The 18198-nt window shown below is 41.0% G+C and overlaps 1 protein-coding gene across 3 annotated transcripts; it reads left to right on the top strand.

Moving 5' to 3' along the window:
* Positions 1–5949: 5949 nt before the first annotated feature.
* Positions 5950–15845, top strand: samd7 (sterile alpha motif domain containing 7). 3 transcript variants are annotated; one of them, XM_018753519.2, is made up of 11 exons: positions 5950–6082; positions 7577–7627; positions 9568–9627; positions 10908–11045; positions 11763–11886; positions 12460–12584; positions 12753–12831; positions 13518–14209; positions 14442–14560; positions 14662–14772; positions 15194–15845. In XM_018753519.2, the coding sequence occupies exons 4-11, from the start codon at positions 10943–10945 to the stop codon at positions 15434–15436; spliced, it is 1596 nt and encodes a 531-aa protein (XP_018609035.1). In that variant the 5' UTR covers positions 5950–6082; positions 7577–7627; positions 9568–9627; positions 10908–10942; the 3' UTR covers positions 15437–15845. The 3 variants fall into 3 exon arrangements, with proteins under 3 accessions (XP_018609035.1, XP_018609036.1, XP_018609037.1); XM_018753520.2 differs by lacking the exons at positions 5950–6082; positions 7577–7627 and having other exon boundaries at positions 8838–9627; XM_018753521.2 differs by lacking the exons at positions 5950–6082; positions 7577–7627; positions 9568–9627; positions 10908–11045 and having other exon boundaries at positions 11812–11886; positions 12130–12584; positions 15194–15844.
* The last annotated feature ends 2353 nt before the right edge of the window (positions 15846–18198 follow it).

Here is an 18198-nt window from a genome sequence, read left to right on the forward strand (position 1 = left end):
GAAAAAAACACAATATTTTAATCTTTGAAAATAAAAAATGTTTGTATCTTCAAAAATGTGTAACTTGACCAACACGCAAACTTGGTGAATATTGTAACGACCCGCGTTACTGTGAGTTTGAGTGGAAAATGGGTTTATTGTAATAGTTGCATTGTGGGTAAAGTGGAACTGTGTTCAACCACTGTGGGAACTCACAGGGACCATAAGAGGCAGAGTGTGGTGACCACTAGAGAGAGAATGAAAGTCTGATGAGTATTAAGGAGGTAGGGGTGCGGTACAGGCTGTTAAAGAAAAGGGATCCTTGGACTGAGAGCATTTGTGTTAGTTTTGTCTGAAGCCTTAGCAGCAATATCCAGCTACATGAATTGGTGCTGAAACAACACAGTTCCGTTAGTTTTTTGGCATCAGGATTGTCCATAAAAAGATCATGCAGGCTTCTTGCTGCCCAGCACAGTCAGTCGAGAAGTACTGATGGATTCCTGTATCCACTTTGCACTTCAAAAGCACTGGCTTCTGGACTGCAGGGTGTTACTAAGTCTGACAGGAATATGTAGCCTACAGGCAATATCCATTGAATATAATCTTTCTTATTTGTCCCACCCACATTTGGTTGCTGTGCATACCCCAGCATTTTGATAATTATATATTTTATAGACAGTGCACTCGCAAAAGAACTGAATAAACCTGTGTTTTTATAACTTTATATATAATCGTTAATATCAAGAATGTACAGCTCAGGAGAGTAGCATGAAAAATGTAACGAAAGTGAATAGTAGTTTAAAAATTGTATGTTCATTAGAATTCAAATAGTGTGGTAAATTACAATGGGTGAAGATTGCTTCAGTTAGAAACAGGAAATTAACAGTACACCGTAGGCATACTCAGAGATAATGGATGCTTCTCTTGAGGAACGATTACTGAGATGCCTTCAGTACATCGCTGTGATGACACTGTTACATCATGTGCAGGACTGAAGCCTATAGCTGTCTTTTACTGTACAGTACAACCCAAAAAACATTTTAAGGCACTTGCAATGTGTTTTTTTTTTTCATTATTCAGTCCAGTTCTTAATTCGCTTTTCATTTCCCTTATACAGCCATACCATGACGGTGTAATTTTTCTCTCACGAACAGCATGTACTGTCCATATGGGCTTAACGGTACGGAGGTTTTTGCCAAGAACACTCATTGCACATCCGTTGAATTGGAAAGACGAGGGTTTAATCAGGTGCTTTAATTACATTTGGGGATGATTAGATGGCCAGATTGCGAGATCCAGCCTGGGAATTTCGCCAGGACACAAGGGTTAATATTGTTACTCTTTGCGATAAGTGACACGAAATCCTTAATCACCATGTGTAATCAGACCCCTAAATTAACTTATTGAAATTGTAACACCACTTGCAGCAGTGTCATTGCCACAGCTATCCCATGAGGCCCAGTTTTTACCTAACAGTGCCTCCTACTGGTCCATCTGCAGTAAAGTCAAAGGTTTTGCTCAAATCATCATACTGCCAACATAATCTAATCCCAGATTTGCTGAAATTACAGCAGTGCGTTATGGTACATATGATATGGTTTAGTTGTTGGGTAACGCTGCACACATACCTCATTGATACAGGTATGGCTATATTTCTAATGACCCTCCAGTTCTGTGACTCCACATCTAAATTCCCAAGCAGTATAATTGATTAAGTGATTAGCAAGTGTGACCAGGATGAAGCAGGTACAAATCCCAGCAGGGGAACCCCTAGAAAAATAGAAATATATATGTTCCCTAAAAACTTTCCCTAGGAACATTTTGATTTCTTGCTTGAGTGATGGTACAAATTAAAGGTGCATATAGTAAATAAAAGCAAGGAGTGATATCTGTAAAGACATTTTCAAAGTAAAATTAATTGCTGAAATTAATCTAGGAACATACAAGAATATCACAGGAAAATTAATGTTTTGTGTCAAATGCCTGTAGTATGTAAGGAAATACTTCAAAATTGTTTGCAGATACCTTTAACTCAGAACCATTCTGTTAGGTGTAACAACTAAGATGTGCAGCTCATCGAAAAAGCAAAACACAATAAATGGGGTGTTGAGGGATACTGAAAAGACAAAGAAGGGCACAGCAAATATGCAAAAACAATATGATCTTATATAATCATATAAGTAGCTGAACACCTGCATTATCCAAAGGATTTTAAAAAAAGCATTCATCTTCCAGAATTTACATCATGAAGATGATAAGATTATTAAAGTACACACAACATCTTGACATACCATGAAAAAAAATCTCCTTTTTATACTGTATATGTTTAGTTAGGCTTGTGAGTTTTGTCCTCATACATTTTTTTCCAACAGCCACTGGGACAAATTATAGAGCAGGTTGTAATATAATTTGTTTCACTAACTTTGTTAACCATAATATCTGTTAGCTGTCATTGAAGAGACAAGAGAGTAAGTCGGTGACGAGGATTCAAAAAACCTGCAGGTGTGCCGAAATGAACATAACAAGCCGTTTTAGAGTTTAAATGCGCTCTGATCCCTTCGCCTCACAGTGACACTATAATACATGTTCCAAACAAGTCAAGCATAAATCCTTTTTAAAAAGCTTACATCTTTGGAGATTCTTTAATTAGCGGTTTAAATGTCTTAATCCTCTATGTGCTTAATTGTTAAGTCGTGTGTTTGTGATTTCTTCTGGGTTTTTTTTTTGTCAGACTGCACACTTCGGAGCACAATAAATCTGTCTGGAACGTTGCTTTGCCAGACTGGGGGAGGGGAAATCAGAGTATTAACTTCATTCATCAGGTCGTAGGGTTTCAGACACCAAATATAGATACAATACCCAGCACTCAAACACTTTCAGAATAATTCTTACGGATAAACCTGGCTTGAGCAAAGAACAAGAAAAAACTTCAAATTACACCAAATGGTAGAGTACATAACACTTGAAAAGTTGGAAACCTTTTCTACAAGGTTTGACATTTACATCTATTCATGTAGCAGATGCTTTTCTCCAAAGTGACGTACATCTCAGAGAAAATACAATGTACCCAAAGAGACCCATAGGTGTAATTGCTGCCAAAGGTGGTACTACCAGGTGTTAATTCTGGGAGTAATTTCTTATGCATTTAATTATTTTCAGTTTTTTTTTAAATTTGTTAAAATGTATGGTTTTTCAGTTTTACATTGTAGAGGACCCTTCATTGATGAGTGGCAAGATACATTGTGGTTCTATGCTGTAATACAACAAAGTGTGAAAATGTCAGAGGTAAATACTTTTTATAAGTGCTATATAATTCGCATCCTATGTATAAACTTTCAGTTTAGACCTAGTGTTTGGCAATGACTACAGAAGTCCTTTAACATCACTATTTTGTTCATGAAATTACCCTTTGATTTAACTAACAGTTTGTATGGGGGAGTTACCATCTTACTGGGATTTGGCAGAATTGCAAGGAAACATTGCTGACACTATAGCATGCATCAGTCATATAAAGTTAATATCGCTTGACCATTATATATCAATTAAGGGAAACAACTGAACTTAATGACTCTCACAAGACTGATGCCCATCTCAGCACAGAAATCATTCTTGGTTATCAGTCATCATTCCACTTTATGCATTATTATTCATTGGCTTTTGCATAAATTTTACAGGGGGGATATTTAAGCAATGTGAGCATACCTCCTTTGAGTGCTAGTACTAATATTTTTTGTATCTAGATAGCTGAAAAATTATTATACCACTTGGCTTTTAGTCCAAGCAGTTTGAGATAGGCATCCTTACTGTGAAGTCTAGCTTTATGAAACTAACAACATACATTTTTTGAGTTTTGAGTTCTAAACTTTTTGATTTACTCCACAGTACTTGTAGAGGGTGCTGTTTTGTTCAAAAGCACTGTATCTGTATCCATCTTTCCTTAATGATAGGTTTAGAATTGTGACCCTTGTTCCTGTTTTCCAGTGTAATTTTTCCCTATTTAGTATACCCTGCCATGATTTCCTGTTCTGTGCCAATTGCCCCATGACAATTGTGAATTTTCAGGGTGTGAGGGCAGGGGTGTATTTGCAGTGTGGAAACAAGCTATTTGTTCTTTTTCAATCTCTGCTAGCTGTCTCAGGTTAACTTTAGAAACTAAAATATTTACGTGTTGATACTGGTAATTAATATTAAACCTACAGCTCACCAGTATAGCTACCCTTGCAATTTTGATAAAGTACTTCCAATGTTTAAATGCCTTTTCATTAAATGGTTCTAATCTTTCATTCACCCTTTGTATAAACTTTTAATCTCAGTTAAAGCAACTGGATGTGATTTTTCTCTTCAGTAAGTGCGACCAAAAACCTCTCCTTCGTGTCTATTTCCTACAAAGCCTGGTCCAGGTAGGAAGCTAGAAAACATTTATTTAAAGATGTGTGGATTTAAGACATGCACATATTTTGTTCCTCCAGTGCGTTACATTATGTAGGTTGAATTTATCGAAACAGCAAAATATGACTATAAAATATTCATCGGTCTGACAAAGTGAAAGCTGTTAAAGAATGTAGGAAAAAATGTTCTGAATATCTTGAGAAAATGTAAAATTATTAGAAAGCAAACAAAACTGTTGAGTGAAATGTAAGTCTGGGAGCAGGAGATTTTGAGTAGCGAACATGATAATCTCCTATGCAAAGATGCTTATATCCTCTGGCTAGAAACACATCTGATTGCTAAGGTGCAACTATTTCAGTCATTTCAAACCTCATTTTGTCCATATTTCACTGTAAGTCTTCAGACCAAATGTAATTCACTATTTGTTTTTTTACTTGAATTTTTCCAAGATGACTTACAATGGTATGTTTTGCCAAGAATCTACATTCCTCTGTTTACCCATTTACACTCCTAGGTAATTTTTACTGTATCAATTCAGGCTGAGTACCTTACTCAAGGGTCCAGAAAAATTCAGGAATTTGACCCTGGCGTTCGGTAAATCCTAAGTGACAGCTCTAACCGGTATGCCGCTTGCTGCCTACGCTCTGCTTTGGTGCACAAATGTGTAATGTCTTTGTCTATAAGCTCTTTTGTGAGCTATACCATAAGCAGGAATGTTAACATGTACCTCGTTACTGTTGTGATCCTTTGCATTGAGGAGAACATTGTCAGTACTTGCACCGTGCGCCTGGAACTTATTCATTCACTCAGGAAGCAGCTCCATGACAACTGTGGATATTTACTGAAAAAGTCAGGACCTATCGTGGATTCGCCCTGCTAGTTAGCAATAGCTGCAGAAAAATTGTCCAGCTGCTCACCTAACGCTGCACTAATACACATCATATCCCCAACATAGAAAATATTCCTGTAACACACAGCAGGCCGTAAGCGCCTGGTAAGCACAAACTGTCAGATTAGGAAGTCTGAGAAGATGATCCCAGCCACACATTTAGGAGGATTTTTAACAAACCTGCAGCCGACAGACTTAGGCTGTGTTTGTAAGCCACGGCGCGCAGGGCTTTTTTCAAGTGAATGTTAGAAAAAAGAAAAATTTAAGGATAGCTTTTCGGAAACAAGTCCGGGATTCGGTGCCCGCGGTCCTGGAGGGAGCAGGGTCAAGGGCTCTCATTTGCCGTCGGGGAAGGAAGCAAAGTATTTAGGTGTCTTACCCGGGGCCTTAAGCGCTAACAAGGGATTATTGAGGTAAACGTTGAAAGAGGTTTACCTCCGTGCTTAGGCAAAACTCCTGCAATTACATTTCAGCCCAGTGTCCAGCGTGCAGTTGGACGGGAGATCACTGTGATGTCAGGAATGGGAGGGCTTAACAGAGGAGATGAAGCCAGCTAATAAAGATAAAATGAATCGGTATTTAAAGGTCTTTTTTAGCTAAGGCAGCTAACTGGCACGGGTGCAGCAGGCGTGGCCTCCAAGCTGTCAAACAAGTACCTCTCAGAATTTCAAAGCGAAAGTATCTATCTCAGTATCAGCGGGCAGCCAGAGTGGCATTGCGGGCACGGTTTCGCTTTGAGGCTTGGACCTTCGTCTCGTTCGCTCGTCGTCGTTCGTTTGTTTGTGGGTGGTGGGCCAGGATACCTGCTCACTTTTACTGCGCAAGGTGAGTTCTTTTTTTTAAACCTATGTTTCCTCTCCTCCCCTCGAAGCCCTCCTTTCCTCTCGCTAGCGTGCGATGTAGCGAAGCTCTTATCTCCTGTCCATTTCGCTGCTCGGCTGTGTGAACAGAAATGTTTCCGCTCCTTTTGTGTCTCTCCCGCGTACGCGCTCTTTATCAGCCCGATAAGCAGATGCCATCTTTCAGACTTGATGCTTCTTTGAAGAGCCACGCACCTGCAGAGGTGCGACTTGCATCTGCAGCGGTGACGGTGTGATTTTCCACGCTGCGTTTGCATCACAGAGCAGTTTGCCACATGCTGCGTGTTATCGAGACTCTGCGTGCAGAACAGGAACTCCCAGTTCTGACCACAACCTGTTAATACTGACGAACTGGATATTTTGCATTAACATTTAAAACCTTTACTGAATGGAATATTTTTTTTTATAGAGGATCACGTTAAATAGCCTTCAGAAATCTTCTAGCCTTTTTAAAGTTGTGATATTAAATTTAACGTGAGGGCACCAAAGAACCAACTACAATTGGTAACAACAATTAGTGGTTTATTTACAAAGTTCATTCTCTCTAAAATTGGTTTAATATTTCAGTGGGTCACACAGGTTAATAATTAGTAACTGAGAAAGAGCCAAATGTCTTGCTTGGCTTGTCTAATGCCTTAAACTGTTTCAGGTTGTCAGCAATTTTACTTAATCTCATTAGGTGAATAAATTGATCAAGCAGCAAATCCAGCAATCCTGACCCCGCTGTGAGACACACATTCAGCTGTCATACACACCCCAAATGTTCCTTTCCTAATTACAAGAAAGAATGCAGTGGGAGTTGTTCATTTTGATTTCCTTAGGTTTGCCTGGCTACCAAAAAAATGTTTTCATAACATTGCACATCATCACAAAAATGTTACCAGAATCCTGCTGGTAGGAAAGTCTAAAAAAAAGAACCCCTGTTACTCTACAACTTTTGAGAATTTTGTGCTAAATTAGGACAGCTATTTTAAAATGGTTTCAGAGCAGAGGTTTTAAAAATAGGCAGTCTCTTTTTTTGGTTGCAGTTGCGCTTTACACTTTTAGTCTTCTGTGTGCTGCCACCGAGGCCACCACACTGAATCAGTACCATACAGTGCGTCAAGAATCAATCGGTGCTTTTGATCAAATTGTCTTCCCTTTCTAGTACGTTCAAAAAACTGCTTCTTCTCGCCACTGGGTCCGGCAGCGAAGCAGACCGGCTGTGCAGACTTCAGGCCTGCACAGGCCCACGATTTCCCGGAGGATTAATTAGAAAACACACTGCTCTGCTTGCCACATCCTGCAACATCCCACTTCACACCCTGACTTTGGGTGTGTGAGCACAAAATGAGATCAAATTCAAACCTTCCAGGGTCCCTGTTGGCTGCTCAATGAGACGGATGAGGAACAAAATCTTTTCTGTTTGTTTGTTTGTTTGTTTGTGTGCTCATTTATTTGTCATCTGTGTCCCTTCAAGGTTGAGCTGCAAGCCAGGGCTTTGGCGTCCGGTGATTGTCCGCAACACGAGGTAAGGAAACAGGTTGTTCATCTTCACAGGTATTGCAGCAACTGAAATACACAAAACGGCAGGCATGCAGACTGATGAAGGTGATACACACTGGTAGACAGGCTGTTACTGTGCATAAACACAGGCATTAAATATTGACTCACTGAAGACACCCCAACTCTCTAACTGTGACTGGAATGGTGTATGTTGAAGGTCTGCTCAATCAGCTCTTGTGACTGGGCCATCTGTAGCTGACGAGGGGAGACAGTGACATTGACGGTGGGGATGCCTGAACCACATTTTTAGTAAACCGATTGGGCCCCAGATTTATCCAAGGTGTTTTTAGGGCATCCAGGGGGGCTAATGGAGGCTAATAGGATTAGCACTTTGGGTGTATTGTTCAGGATGCTTACAGGCAAGGTTTGCTGAGGGTAAAACTCTAAACGCCTGGATTAACTCTATCACATCCCTTTAAAGTGCTGCATAGCCAGGCCTTAGCTAATAGGATTTTGGAGGAAGAGGGAGCCTGAATATGGGCTGGGGGTGGCAGGCCTACACATGGGGTCAACAGATGTTCCAAGCAGACTCGGACTTGGGCAGAGATTTAGAGGGCCCAGATTAGACAAGTTTCCAAGGGAACTATGTGTCGGTAGAGAACCTGTGGACAAAGAGCAAGCAATGAGAAATAGTCAAGTTCCCTAAATTAGATATAAGCCCTTGGTTCTCCAAATTCTTGCTTCGGAGCATACGTGAATGACATCCCCCCATATACAAACACACAGAGAAAAATGTCTTAGCAGCTTATACAGAAAAGCAGCAACAATAGTGGGTCTCTCCAGGTGTGGGTATCTGACTGGACTATACCTGGCCCTAGGGTTTACTTATTTATTGAATAAAAATTTTAATCACCGGATATGATGAATGGAGAAATTTTTACCTGTTGAGTTGGACAGTGTGTGGAACCAGTCACCTTTGGTGGTCTGGTAATCCGTTCTGATCTGTGGAGAAAAAAAAAAAAATACCTGGCCGTAGGGTTTGCCGTACTCTTCTAAATGGCCTGTTCACCTGATTGGAGAGAGATGAACTTTCATTCACCAAGGACTCCTTTCTCACAGGCAACTGGGTGCTAGAAAAATTCTATAGTTCAGTCTTATTTGTTCAATTTCCCATCACTCCACCTTCCTGCTTAAAAAAAAAAAAAAAAAATTCTGTGGAAGATGATCTAACATTATATAATATGTTGCTTTATTGTATACCTATAAACTTTCACACTGTTGGTCAGAGGATTGTGAATAAAATTCCCTGTGAGCCTCAGAACCAAGGCCATAGTGAGAGCAAGCAAGATGTTTGGTGCAATGAAGCTTATGAATCAGTCTTTTAGCATGAGCTTTACTCCAGTATCCCAGCCTATAGTGACAGAAAATGTTACTCCAACTGGTGTCAGAAAGGGCATCGCCGTGTTAGCGCCACGCGACACACCACATACCCACGATGCCTTGATTACGAAACTGCGAGATGCCCTGCGTTGCAGCCCAGCCCTCACTCCTGGTTCCACCAGCCCACGTGTGTGCAGTTCAGCTTTAGTGAACTGGGGGTGTATGTGGCAGAGCGTACTGTAGTGAAATCTGGGTCACCCCGACACACACAAAAGCTGTTGGGTCGGCGCCTCGGTTCTCACTCTTTCCGCAGCAGCCTCTTCACAAGCTCTGAGCTGGGACTTTCCATGCGCGGGTCCTCCAGTTCCTGTGTGGGGTGCTGCACCGTTTTTCATCTCCACACAGCCCAGAGGCAAACCCTGAGCTGCACCAAAAAGGCTCTGCTGAACCACTCTCTTTCTCTCTCCCCTGCTCTTCTTCACCTCCTGCCCTTCCCTTCTTCCTTTTTTTTTTTATCTCTCACACTCAAAATTTCCATCCTTTCCCCTGTTTATACAACCGCTGACCCCCCACACAAACAACCAGCATCAGAGACGCCAAGGAGGACGAGAGGAGAAGAAGAAGAGCACCACCATAACCCTTCAGGTACAGCGATACACGGTCTTTCCAACGGCATAAACCTTTTTTTTTTTCATTCTGCACGCCTTCCGATTTAACTTGAGACCGTATGTAGATTAACAGCTCTATCCCTGCTTTGAATCCTTTCATATGCTGACATAAGGGCTTTGCCTTCCTTAACCTCCACTGGTGGCTGTAGTAGCTCTTGCTTAACGGCCAGATTTAAACAGCAGAGCAAACACTGAGGTAATCCTGTTACCTGACCTTGGAGAAGGAGCTCTCGCTGTTATATTTTTGCTGCAGCTTTGAGATGATAACAACACCGTGTTGACGGCAGCAGCGCTGACAGGTCACGCTACAGGTCGCGTGTTCACGTTTGGGCTGCCGCAGAGTCTTCAGGATCCTTATTGTTTTATCATCTTCATCCTCATATTTACATAGTTTATCTGACACTTTTATCTAACTTAGGATGTTGAACAACTAAGAATAATTTGATCATTTATTCACCTAGTAGTTTTTACTGTATTAGTTCAGAGTTAGTACATTGATCAGTGGTGTTGCGGCAGCAGGTGGGATTTGAACCCACGTCCTTCAAGTGCACACTTTCAGCTCTGACCGCTACGCCACCTACCGCTTCATTTGCCCAAGTGGGATCATACAAAACTTCCTTTGGTGCTTTTTTTAATGTGGCTCTACTGTCAGAGAATGTCATACCGTGTACTGATGCACTGACACACTGCCTTTCATTGAAGTTCAGGAATATCTTTTTGTATTTAAATTCATCTTTAAGATTCTTGCCCTCAATTTTTATTTTTTCTTTTTTTTACAAGCTGCATAAATGTTTAATTACCCATAACTTATGCTGTTGTACCATAAAGCTTAGGTTTTAGGTTTTTAATGGTTGTATAATATGTGTGATTTGATTCCGAATGAAAGAAGAAAGTTGTTTAACAAATTTTTTATTTATTTTAATATTTTCATACAAGTCAAAATGTTTCAAACGATGACTTCGTGAGTCTGCTGTCGTTTAGCCGTTAACGTAAAAATGCATCGGCGCGCCACCTAGCGGTGGGATTAATAAAGTGTCAGGATTGCGCGAAGGTTACTGTTAACAGGAAAGTAATACGAGACAGTTTCTGCTTGTCAGATACAACAGCTTACTTTTGTCTATTTTTACACACAGTTCTGCACAACCGCTTTTCTCATATTTATTACAGTCTTTATTCTTACTGAGATCTGAACCTTGTAGGACCGCGTAGTCACCATTTCAGCTCATTAACCACTGCGCCACCTGCTGGTCATTGCAGTGGGACTGCAGTGTGACTGAGAGGCGCAAGGTGTCATGACCCCACGGGAGCACCTCAGGAAGATGACAGCATTGGGCGAGCAGAGCGCTCTGGACGAGAAGCACTGGTACAGGCTGGTCAACGGGATGTCGGCAGCAGGTAAGGTAGAAAAAGCCAATAAAAACAATATGTTCAAATGGTAACTGCTTTTGAGTTTAGAGAGCAAAATGCACGATATTGGTTAGTTCTTCATAAAAATGAATTGACATCATTCACTGCACGGCAGCGACCTGCATTTTTTTTTTTTCTAAATTACCCAGATTACATAAGAAAATTCATATATTCCTCAGACTGAACTGAAACCGTTCAAGGTCAATACCTTTGTTAAGGGTGTAACAGAATATCTGATGAGCTGTGTGTGAAGCACAAACTTTTTTCAAAAGTTTACATCTTCCAAAGCCATGTGCGATGATACAGGTGGTCCCCGATTTACGATGGTTTGACTTTATGATGGTGAGCTGGAAAGAGACATTCAGCAGAAACCGTACTTCGAATTTTTTATTTTTTTTTCCCGGGCAAGCGGTTTGGGGAGCGATACTCTCTTGCGATGGTGGGCACCTCCATTCTGTCACGCAGAAGTGTGTATTAGGTGTATTAAATGCATTTTCGACTTACGATATTTTCGACTTCTGATGGGTTTTGCGGAACGTAACCCCATCATAAATCGGGGACCATTTCTATACAGTACAGTGTGGTAAACTACCAAAAAATCATTTTCCCATATGTACAGTAGAGCAATGTAACATGAGTCACAGACACATTCACACTATGAGCAATTTAGAGTCACCAGTCAACTTGAAACACATCTCATGGCAGAGCTGCGACAGAGACAGGAGCTGATGATGAGGAATCAGATGGCTATGGCCCCCCAGCTCCTGGCCCAGGGGCAGCAGCGTCTTCAGGGAGTGCCGGGACAGTTTGAGCCACGCTTCATAGATCGGTATGTTCGATCGCAGCATAAGCGTTCCACACTTCTCCGCTTGTTTAGGGCAACAAATTATACATTTCAGCAGCAACATTAAATAAATTGCTCTATTTTACCGATGAGAACATCATTCTAAAAATACCCAGTTAGGGGCATAACCACAGTTCCCTCTGTACATTCTAATCTGCAGTATTTTTGTCCTTGGTGTGGTTCCTTTGTCAGCTTTTGCCCACAATCTGCTCTTTGTTCTTACTTCAGCCCAACTACAGTCCTACACATTGGCCCCGTGCATCTGCATATGCATGTCCTGCGGTGTGAAAGTCGCTGTATGTCATGCAGGCACTTGTGAAACACCAGACTGAAGAACATGTGCAGGAAGCCTACAGTGTGACACATCTCACCCACAATCCTGTTTCTTGCCCACATTTCACAGTTCTTCTACGGTCCCTGCTTGTCCATAATTCAAATGGTATCTCAGCTAGAGACCGTTGCTTTACAGGACTAAGAATCCACTCTTTAAATGGAATACTTGACAAGTTTTGTGACTGTTGGCCTTTTGGCCTGTGTTGCTTCTCCGTTTCCTACCAGGGAGCTTGTGCCTCCGCCAGAGATGGTGCCATCTGAAGCCAGGCAGATTCACATGGGTGCTCACTTAGGACCCCCTTTGCCCCCACACCCCAGCGTGATGCCGGCCAGGGGGTTCCCGCCAGCAGGTCCGCTTATCACGCAGACTTAATGAGCCGTGTGAAAATGTTATCTCATTTTATATGCATTGCATTTTTTAGTGTTATTGGCTGTGTTGTTACAGAATTGCTTTTGAAAAGGAATGCACCCTAAAATTCTCTCTCTTTGTGTTTGGTGTGCATGTATATGATCATCAGGATACAGTTTCCTTCCCTCAGAACCCATGGAAACAGTTGCCCGGCGACAGGAAATGATTCATAAACAGAATATGGCCAGGTACCTGCAACTGTTAGAAAAGCAAAACATCATATACACGCACACATTTTTTTTCCCCTCAGGCAGTGCTCTTTATCAAGGCTCATTGTTATCCACCTCCACACCTAGTGCAACTGAAATTTGGTAACATAGTGTATAGCCTAGACCCGGCCAAACCCGCTGCATTATCGTGCACCCGCCTAGAGTAATAGATTTATTAATATGCCATCAACTACTCTTATTCATGCCTAACCGTTCCACAGTTTCCACCTCTATGCTATGCCCATATTACTTAAATAAGCTCAAACACCCTGTAAGTAATAGTTCTGTATTCTTTGCACATTTATTTTTATTTTATAATCTTCTTCGATACACTACTATACGGTACCTCACCACTATGAAGTTCTTCCGCATGGTGAATATGTCGGAAGGGGCATCCGCTATGTAAGTTTCGTTGCATGTGCAAACATACTTGGCCCTTAAAGTGTGTGTGTGTGGAGGATAAAACACAGAGCTTGGATAGCCTATAGACATCATAGAGACAAATGTAATCTGTTAAGCTTCCTAACCTTCACCAACGCTGACCTGGACTAGTATGCTACAGTTAGCGAGCGCCAATTCATTCCTGCTTTAGTGCAATGCATGATATTTGGAAATATCCAGTTTTACTCTCCAGTAACACACAAATGTTTGTGTTCTTTATCAAGAATGGAAATGAATGCCATCCTTCACCAGAAGGAGCTGGAAAATGCCCATCAAAAGGGCCTCATGGGTATGGACTCGCCCATGATGTACCAAGGGATACCCACCAATGCCATAGCCTACAGGGGGCGCCAGCGCATGCCTGAAGGTCACCTCCCCAGTGACGTCTTTGTCCATCGCACCACTCTGGAGGACCTCCAGCCTAATAATCTGCTCATGTCTGCCAGCCCCTACCCTCCAATCAACACGCTGCAGAGGGAAAGGGGAAGAAGGGCGAGTCGGAGGACGGCCAATCACAAAATGACAGACACGAGTACGGTTGGAGTGAAGGGCCAGTCAGAGGACAAGAGTGTGGAACAGAGCCCTGGGGCCTCCGGAGAGGAGAAGGAGGCTGAGGCGAAAGGGGAGCCGGAGAGCCGCTCGGCGACCAAGCCGGATCAGACGAAGCTGGACACGGAGCTGACCTCTAGCGCTGGAAAGAGTTACAAGGAATGTGACGAGGTCCTTCGAAAGAACTGCATAGACAATCAAGATGGATGCGCGGATGCCGCAAACTGCAGCACAGGTGCTGGCGACAAGGAAATTCCCAGCACATGTTCAGCTTTCCATGAGAAGTTTGTTTACCCTTCACCCTCCGTGCCGCTCACAAGCATGCCTTATGTGTTTCCGATGCCCAGCAATGGACTCTTACCCCCTGGTGAGTCAGCAGACTCTCACAAAGAAACATTAGTATCAGAAAAATGAAGCTTTCCCTCATAACGTTTTCAAATAACACATACTGTGCAGAATAATTATTTTCTGCGCTTCAGTACAATTTTACATTGGTCTTTGTAGTCACTTAAATCTTCAAAATTGCAAAACGGCCATATATCTTTTGAAATTTTGTACAGGCTATACTAACATTATTTTGTACACTATGCTCTAAATAGGAGCTCACAGTTTTCTCAACGGAGAAGAGATATCATCCACAGAGGATTTGCGAAAATGGACTGTGGATGACGTCTACAACTTCATCAGCAGCATTCCCAGCTGCTCTGAGTATGCGCAGGTTTGTGGCCGATTTGTTCTGGCAACAAAAGGAACATTTTTCTGAACAGGAAGGCGTCTTTTCATCAAGCCATATTTTAGTGTTAAGTCTCTTCTTTGCAGACGTTCAAAGATCATATGATTGATGGAGAGACCCTACCGCTTCTCACTGAAGACCACCTCCTGGATACCATGGGGCTGAAGCTTGGTCCTGCTTTAAAGATCCGATCTCAGGTTCAGAAATAGTGCTTTCTTCTTTAAAGCACCACAATGAGGTGACATGTAGAACTAGTGTATATTTACATTTATTCATTTAGCTTACCCTTTTCTACAAAGCTACTTACACTTACTGACCCATTTATACAGCTGGGTAATTTTATTGGAGCAATTTAGCTTAAGTACCCTGCTCAAGTGTACTACAGCTGGAGGTAGGATTCCAACCTGCAACCCTTGGGTCCAAAGACAGCAGTTATAACCACTGCACTACCGACTGAACTATACACGATGCATAAAATAAAAATGTAAAAAAATTCTTAACGTTTTTAAAATGTAAAAACCAAATATGGATACATATGGGGAATAAGATCACTTAAGAAATTCAGTTTTCACATTTCTTTTCTGAATTCTGCTCCATTTTCATCTTCCTTTCATGCAGGTATCCCGACGGCTGGGCAGTATACTTTACATGATGAGCCTTCCTCTTCCAGCTACCGCCACCTTGCAGGCCCCATCAGAGAAGGCAGGGGACCGCTCATCAGAGATCAGCTCTCCTCTGAACTGCAATAGTGTAGACATGTTGGGGAGCCCCTGCTCCAGGGACACAGAGAGCACAAAGCCACCAGAGCCCTTGTCAGGGCAGGAGAACCCCCCTCCTCCAGTCATGAACGAAGCCATCTGAGCTCAAAGGACAGAAAGGAGCGCTAGACATGCCTTGGTCACATACATCCTGCATTCTGCCAAGACTTAATTCTCATTTCCAGTCAAGTGACTGCATAATTCAGCTGAAAAGTAGAGCCACATTCATAATCCACAGGATTTTATGGCAATATTTGGTTTATTCCAGAACCGTTCCCCAAATTTATTGAAATGTATTTAATAAGGTCAAGCTGCAGGCCTTTTTCAGAAAGGTATCTGCCGTAGACAGTATTCAGTAAATCAGAAATAACATACTACCTAGCAGAAAAAATTCATTTTACAATAAGAGGGCAAGGTATTTCACATTACATGCACGGAATTGAATACAATTTGTAATGCATAATGTGGCTTTATTATAAATGGTTTTGTAAATGGTTTTATTATAAACTTTTGTGATAAACTGATTTTCTATTATCTGTTATCTTTATCGTGAATTAATTTCTATTGGACTTAATGGTTACTAGTAATAACTGAAATATATTTATAATTATTTATAATAAACATTTTGAGTATTGAACCTACTTAAGTATGTGACCCAGTAAAAGTGGTATATGGTTAGAGTACTGTACTTTGCTGTATTATTGTATTTTCCTCAGAAATATTAAAGAAGTTAGCTTTAGCTTTTTATTCACAAAAGAACAGAACTGAGTAACAGCAACACAGAGGCCGGAACAGTATACTTTGAAATTGCAAATACATACAGGCACATAATACAATGGAAGGGCAAATGTTTGCCAGAGACTTGCATCGACCTAATGTTTTTTCCCTTAAATTTATGAAAGTTATTCAAATCACAGCTTAAAATAACATGAAACACCATTAGAGAATCATTTTTAAAAACAATTATATTGTCAACACGAAAAACAATTTCTAATTCATTAAAATAACAGATGTGTGACATGCTCTTTGTACAAAACATAATGTGAAATGTCAAAATCAACCACATATTTTTTATAATATACAACCACAGATCATTCACACCTTTCAACAATATTACCAGAAAATTTAACAGTCACCGTGGAGCAAAGTGTCTGCTAAATGAATAAATATAAATGAAAATATAAACACACACATATAATAAACATATGGCAACTTTTTTTTTCTACAGATCAGAATGGGGGGGTGCGGCGGGTTTGGCCAATGCCCACTGTGTGGCAGGTCTGGGGTTCGAGCCCTACTTGGGGTGCCTTCCGATGGGCTGGCGTCCCATCCTAGGTGTGTACCCTCTCCCTTCAGCCCTGCGTTGGCGGGTAGGCTCCGGCTCACTACGACCCCACTTGGGACAAGTGGTTGCACGCAATGGATGGATGAGACTGGATTACCAGACCACTAAAGGTGTCTGGTTCCACACATTGTCCAACTCAACAGGTAAAACTTTCTCCACTCATCATTTCCAGCAATTAAATCTTTAGTTAATAAATAAGTATCTAAGAAAACTGTCATGCCAAAACAAGATCTAAAAGAAAACAATAAAATCAAAAAGACCAACTAATACAAAGACTGCATTACAGAACCTTTAAAACACTAAAAAACATACCCCAAGGCTTAAAACCATAAATAATTAAAAGGAATTTACCTGGTAAATCCACCGCTCGAGAGGGATGGGTCCCCTGGCCTGTCCCCGGGTTGTTACCATACACCTTACCCTACTGACATTTTAGTTGAACAGGTGAATGGTACAGATACATATACACAATTTAAAAAAATAATAAACACCTACACAGCAAACCAACCTACACTACACTAAACATAAAATAAAATGAATAAATGACAATAAGTAAATAAATACAAACCCACCACACAAGTTCACAAGTCATTCACCAGTGACTACTTAAAAGTGCAATAAGTGCTATAAATTAGACAAATTTGCAATTAAATAAAGTGTGCTAAAAAAAGATTAAAAACCATACCATATAAATATATAGCAATTTTTTTTTTCTATGGATCAGAATGGATTATGAGCACACCGGTGTCTGGTTCCACAGACTGTCCAATTTGGGAGGTAAAAATTTCTCCATTCATAATTTCTGATGATTAAAATCTTTATTCAATAAGTAAATGAATCCTAAAAACTGCCATGCCAGTAATAAAACAACGCGTAAAGTATCTGCTACATTTACAAACTTCGATTCGCACACTTTCCCCTGTCAGACTGTGGTAACTGCTCGCCGTACAAGGCCCTCCCACGGTCACGGACTGTACAAAGGAATCCCAGAATTCCCTTCGAAGTGGCGCCCGCATAAACAACAAGAAGTAGGCAATCAGGAACAGCTATGTACAGTCGCTGTCCAATAGACACTATTTACATGCATCTCCTCAGCGCAGCAGCAATATTTTATTCTGCGTTTAAGGCATCCTCAGACCAAAATCTGCACATGGGGCACTATGTTTCCATCAACCATTTTGAAAGATTAAATCTCCCACAAGAATAAATGACTGTGCATAATGTTGATTTATTATTTACCGAAGAAATATCTACATTAAAAAAGTTGCGTCATCCCATCAGGCAGTGCTAGACTGTTTGTAAAGAATTTTATAATTTATTTACATCCCATAATTTTATAATATGCCCAGTTTAACATATATTTGTTCAATAGTTAATCGCGCTAAACCGTCACGTGATAGCAGAAAATCGTTTTCTATATTATTAATTTACGAAATATTAATTAAATAGATCATTCACATCGCTGTAAGATTTGTCATGACAATGATTTTAAAAAGCCAAATCCATATGTTTACTTGTGC

The sequence above is a fragment of the Scleropages formosus genome, chromosome 3, assembly GCF_900964775.1.
Source record: "Scleropages formosus chromosome 3, fSclFor1.1, whole genome shotgun sequence".
NCBI classification, from domain to species: Eukaryota; Metazoa; Chordata; class Actinopteri; order Osteoglossiformes; family Osteoglossidae; genus Scleropages; species Scleropages formosus.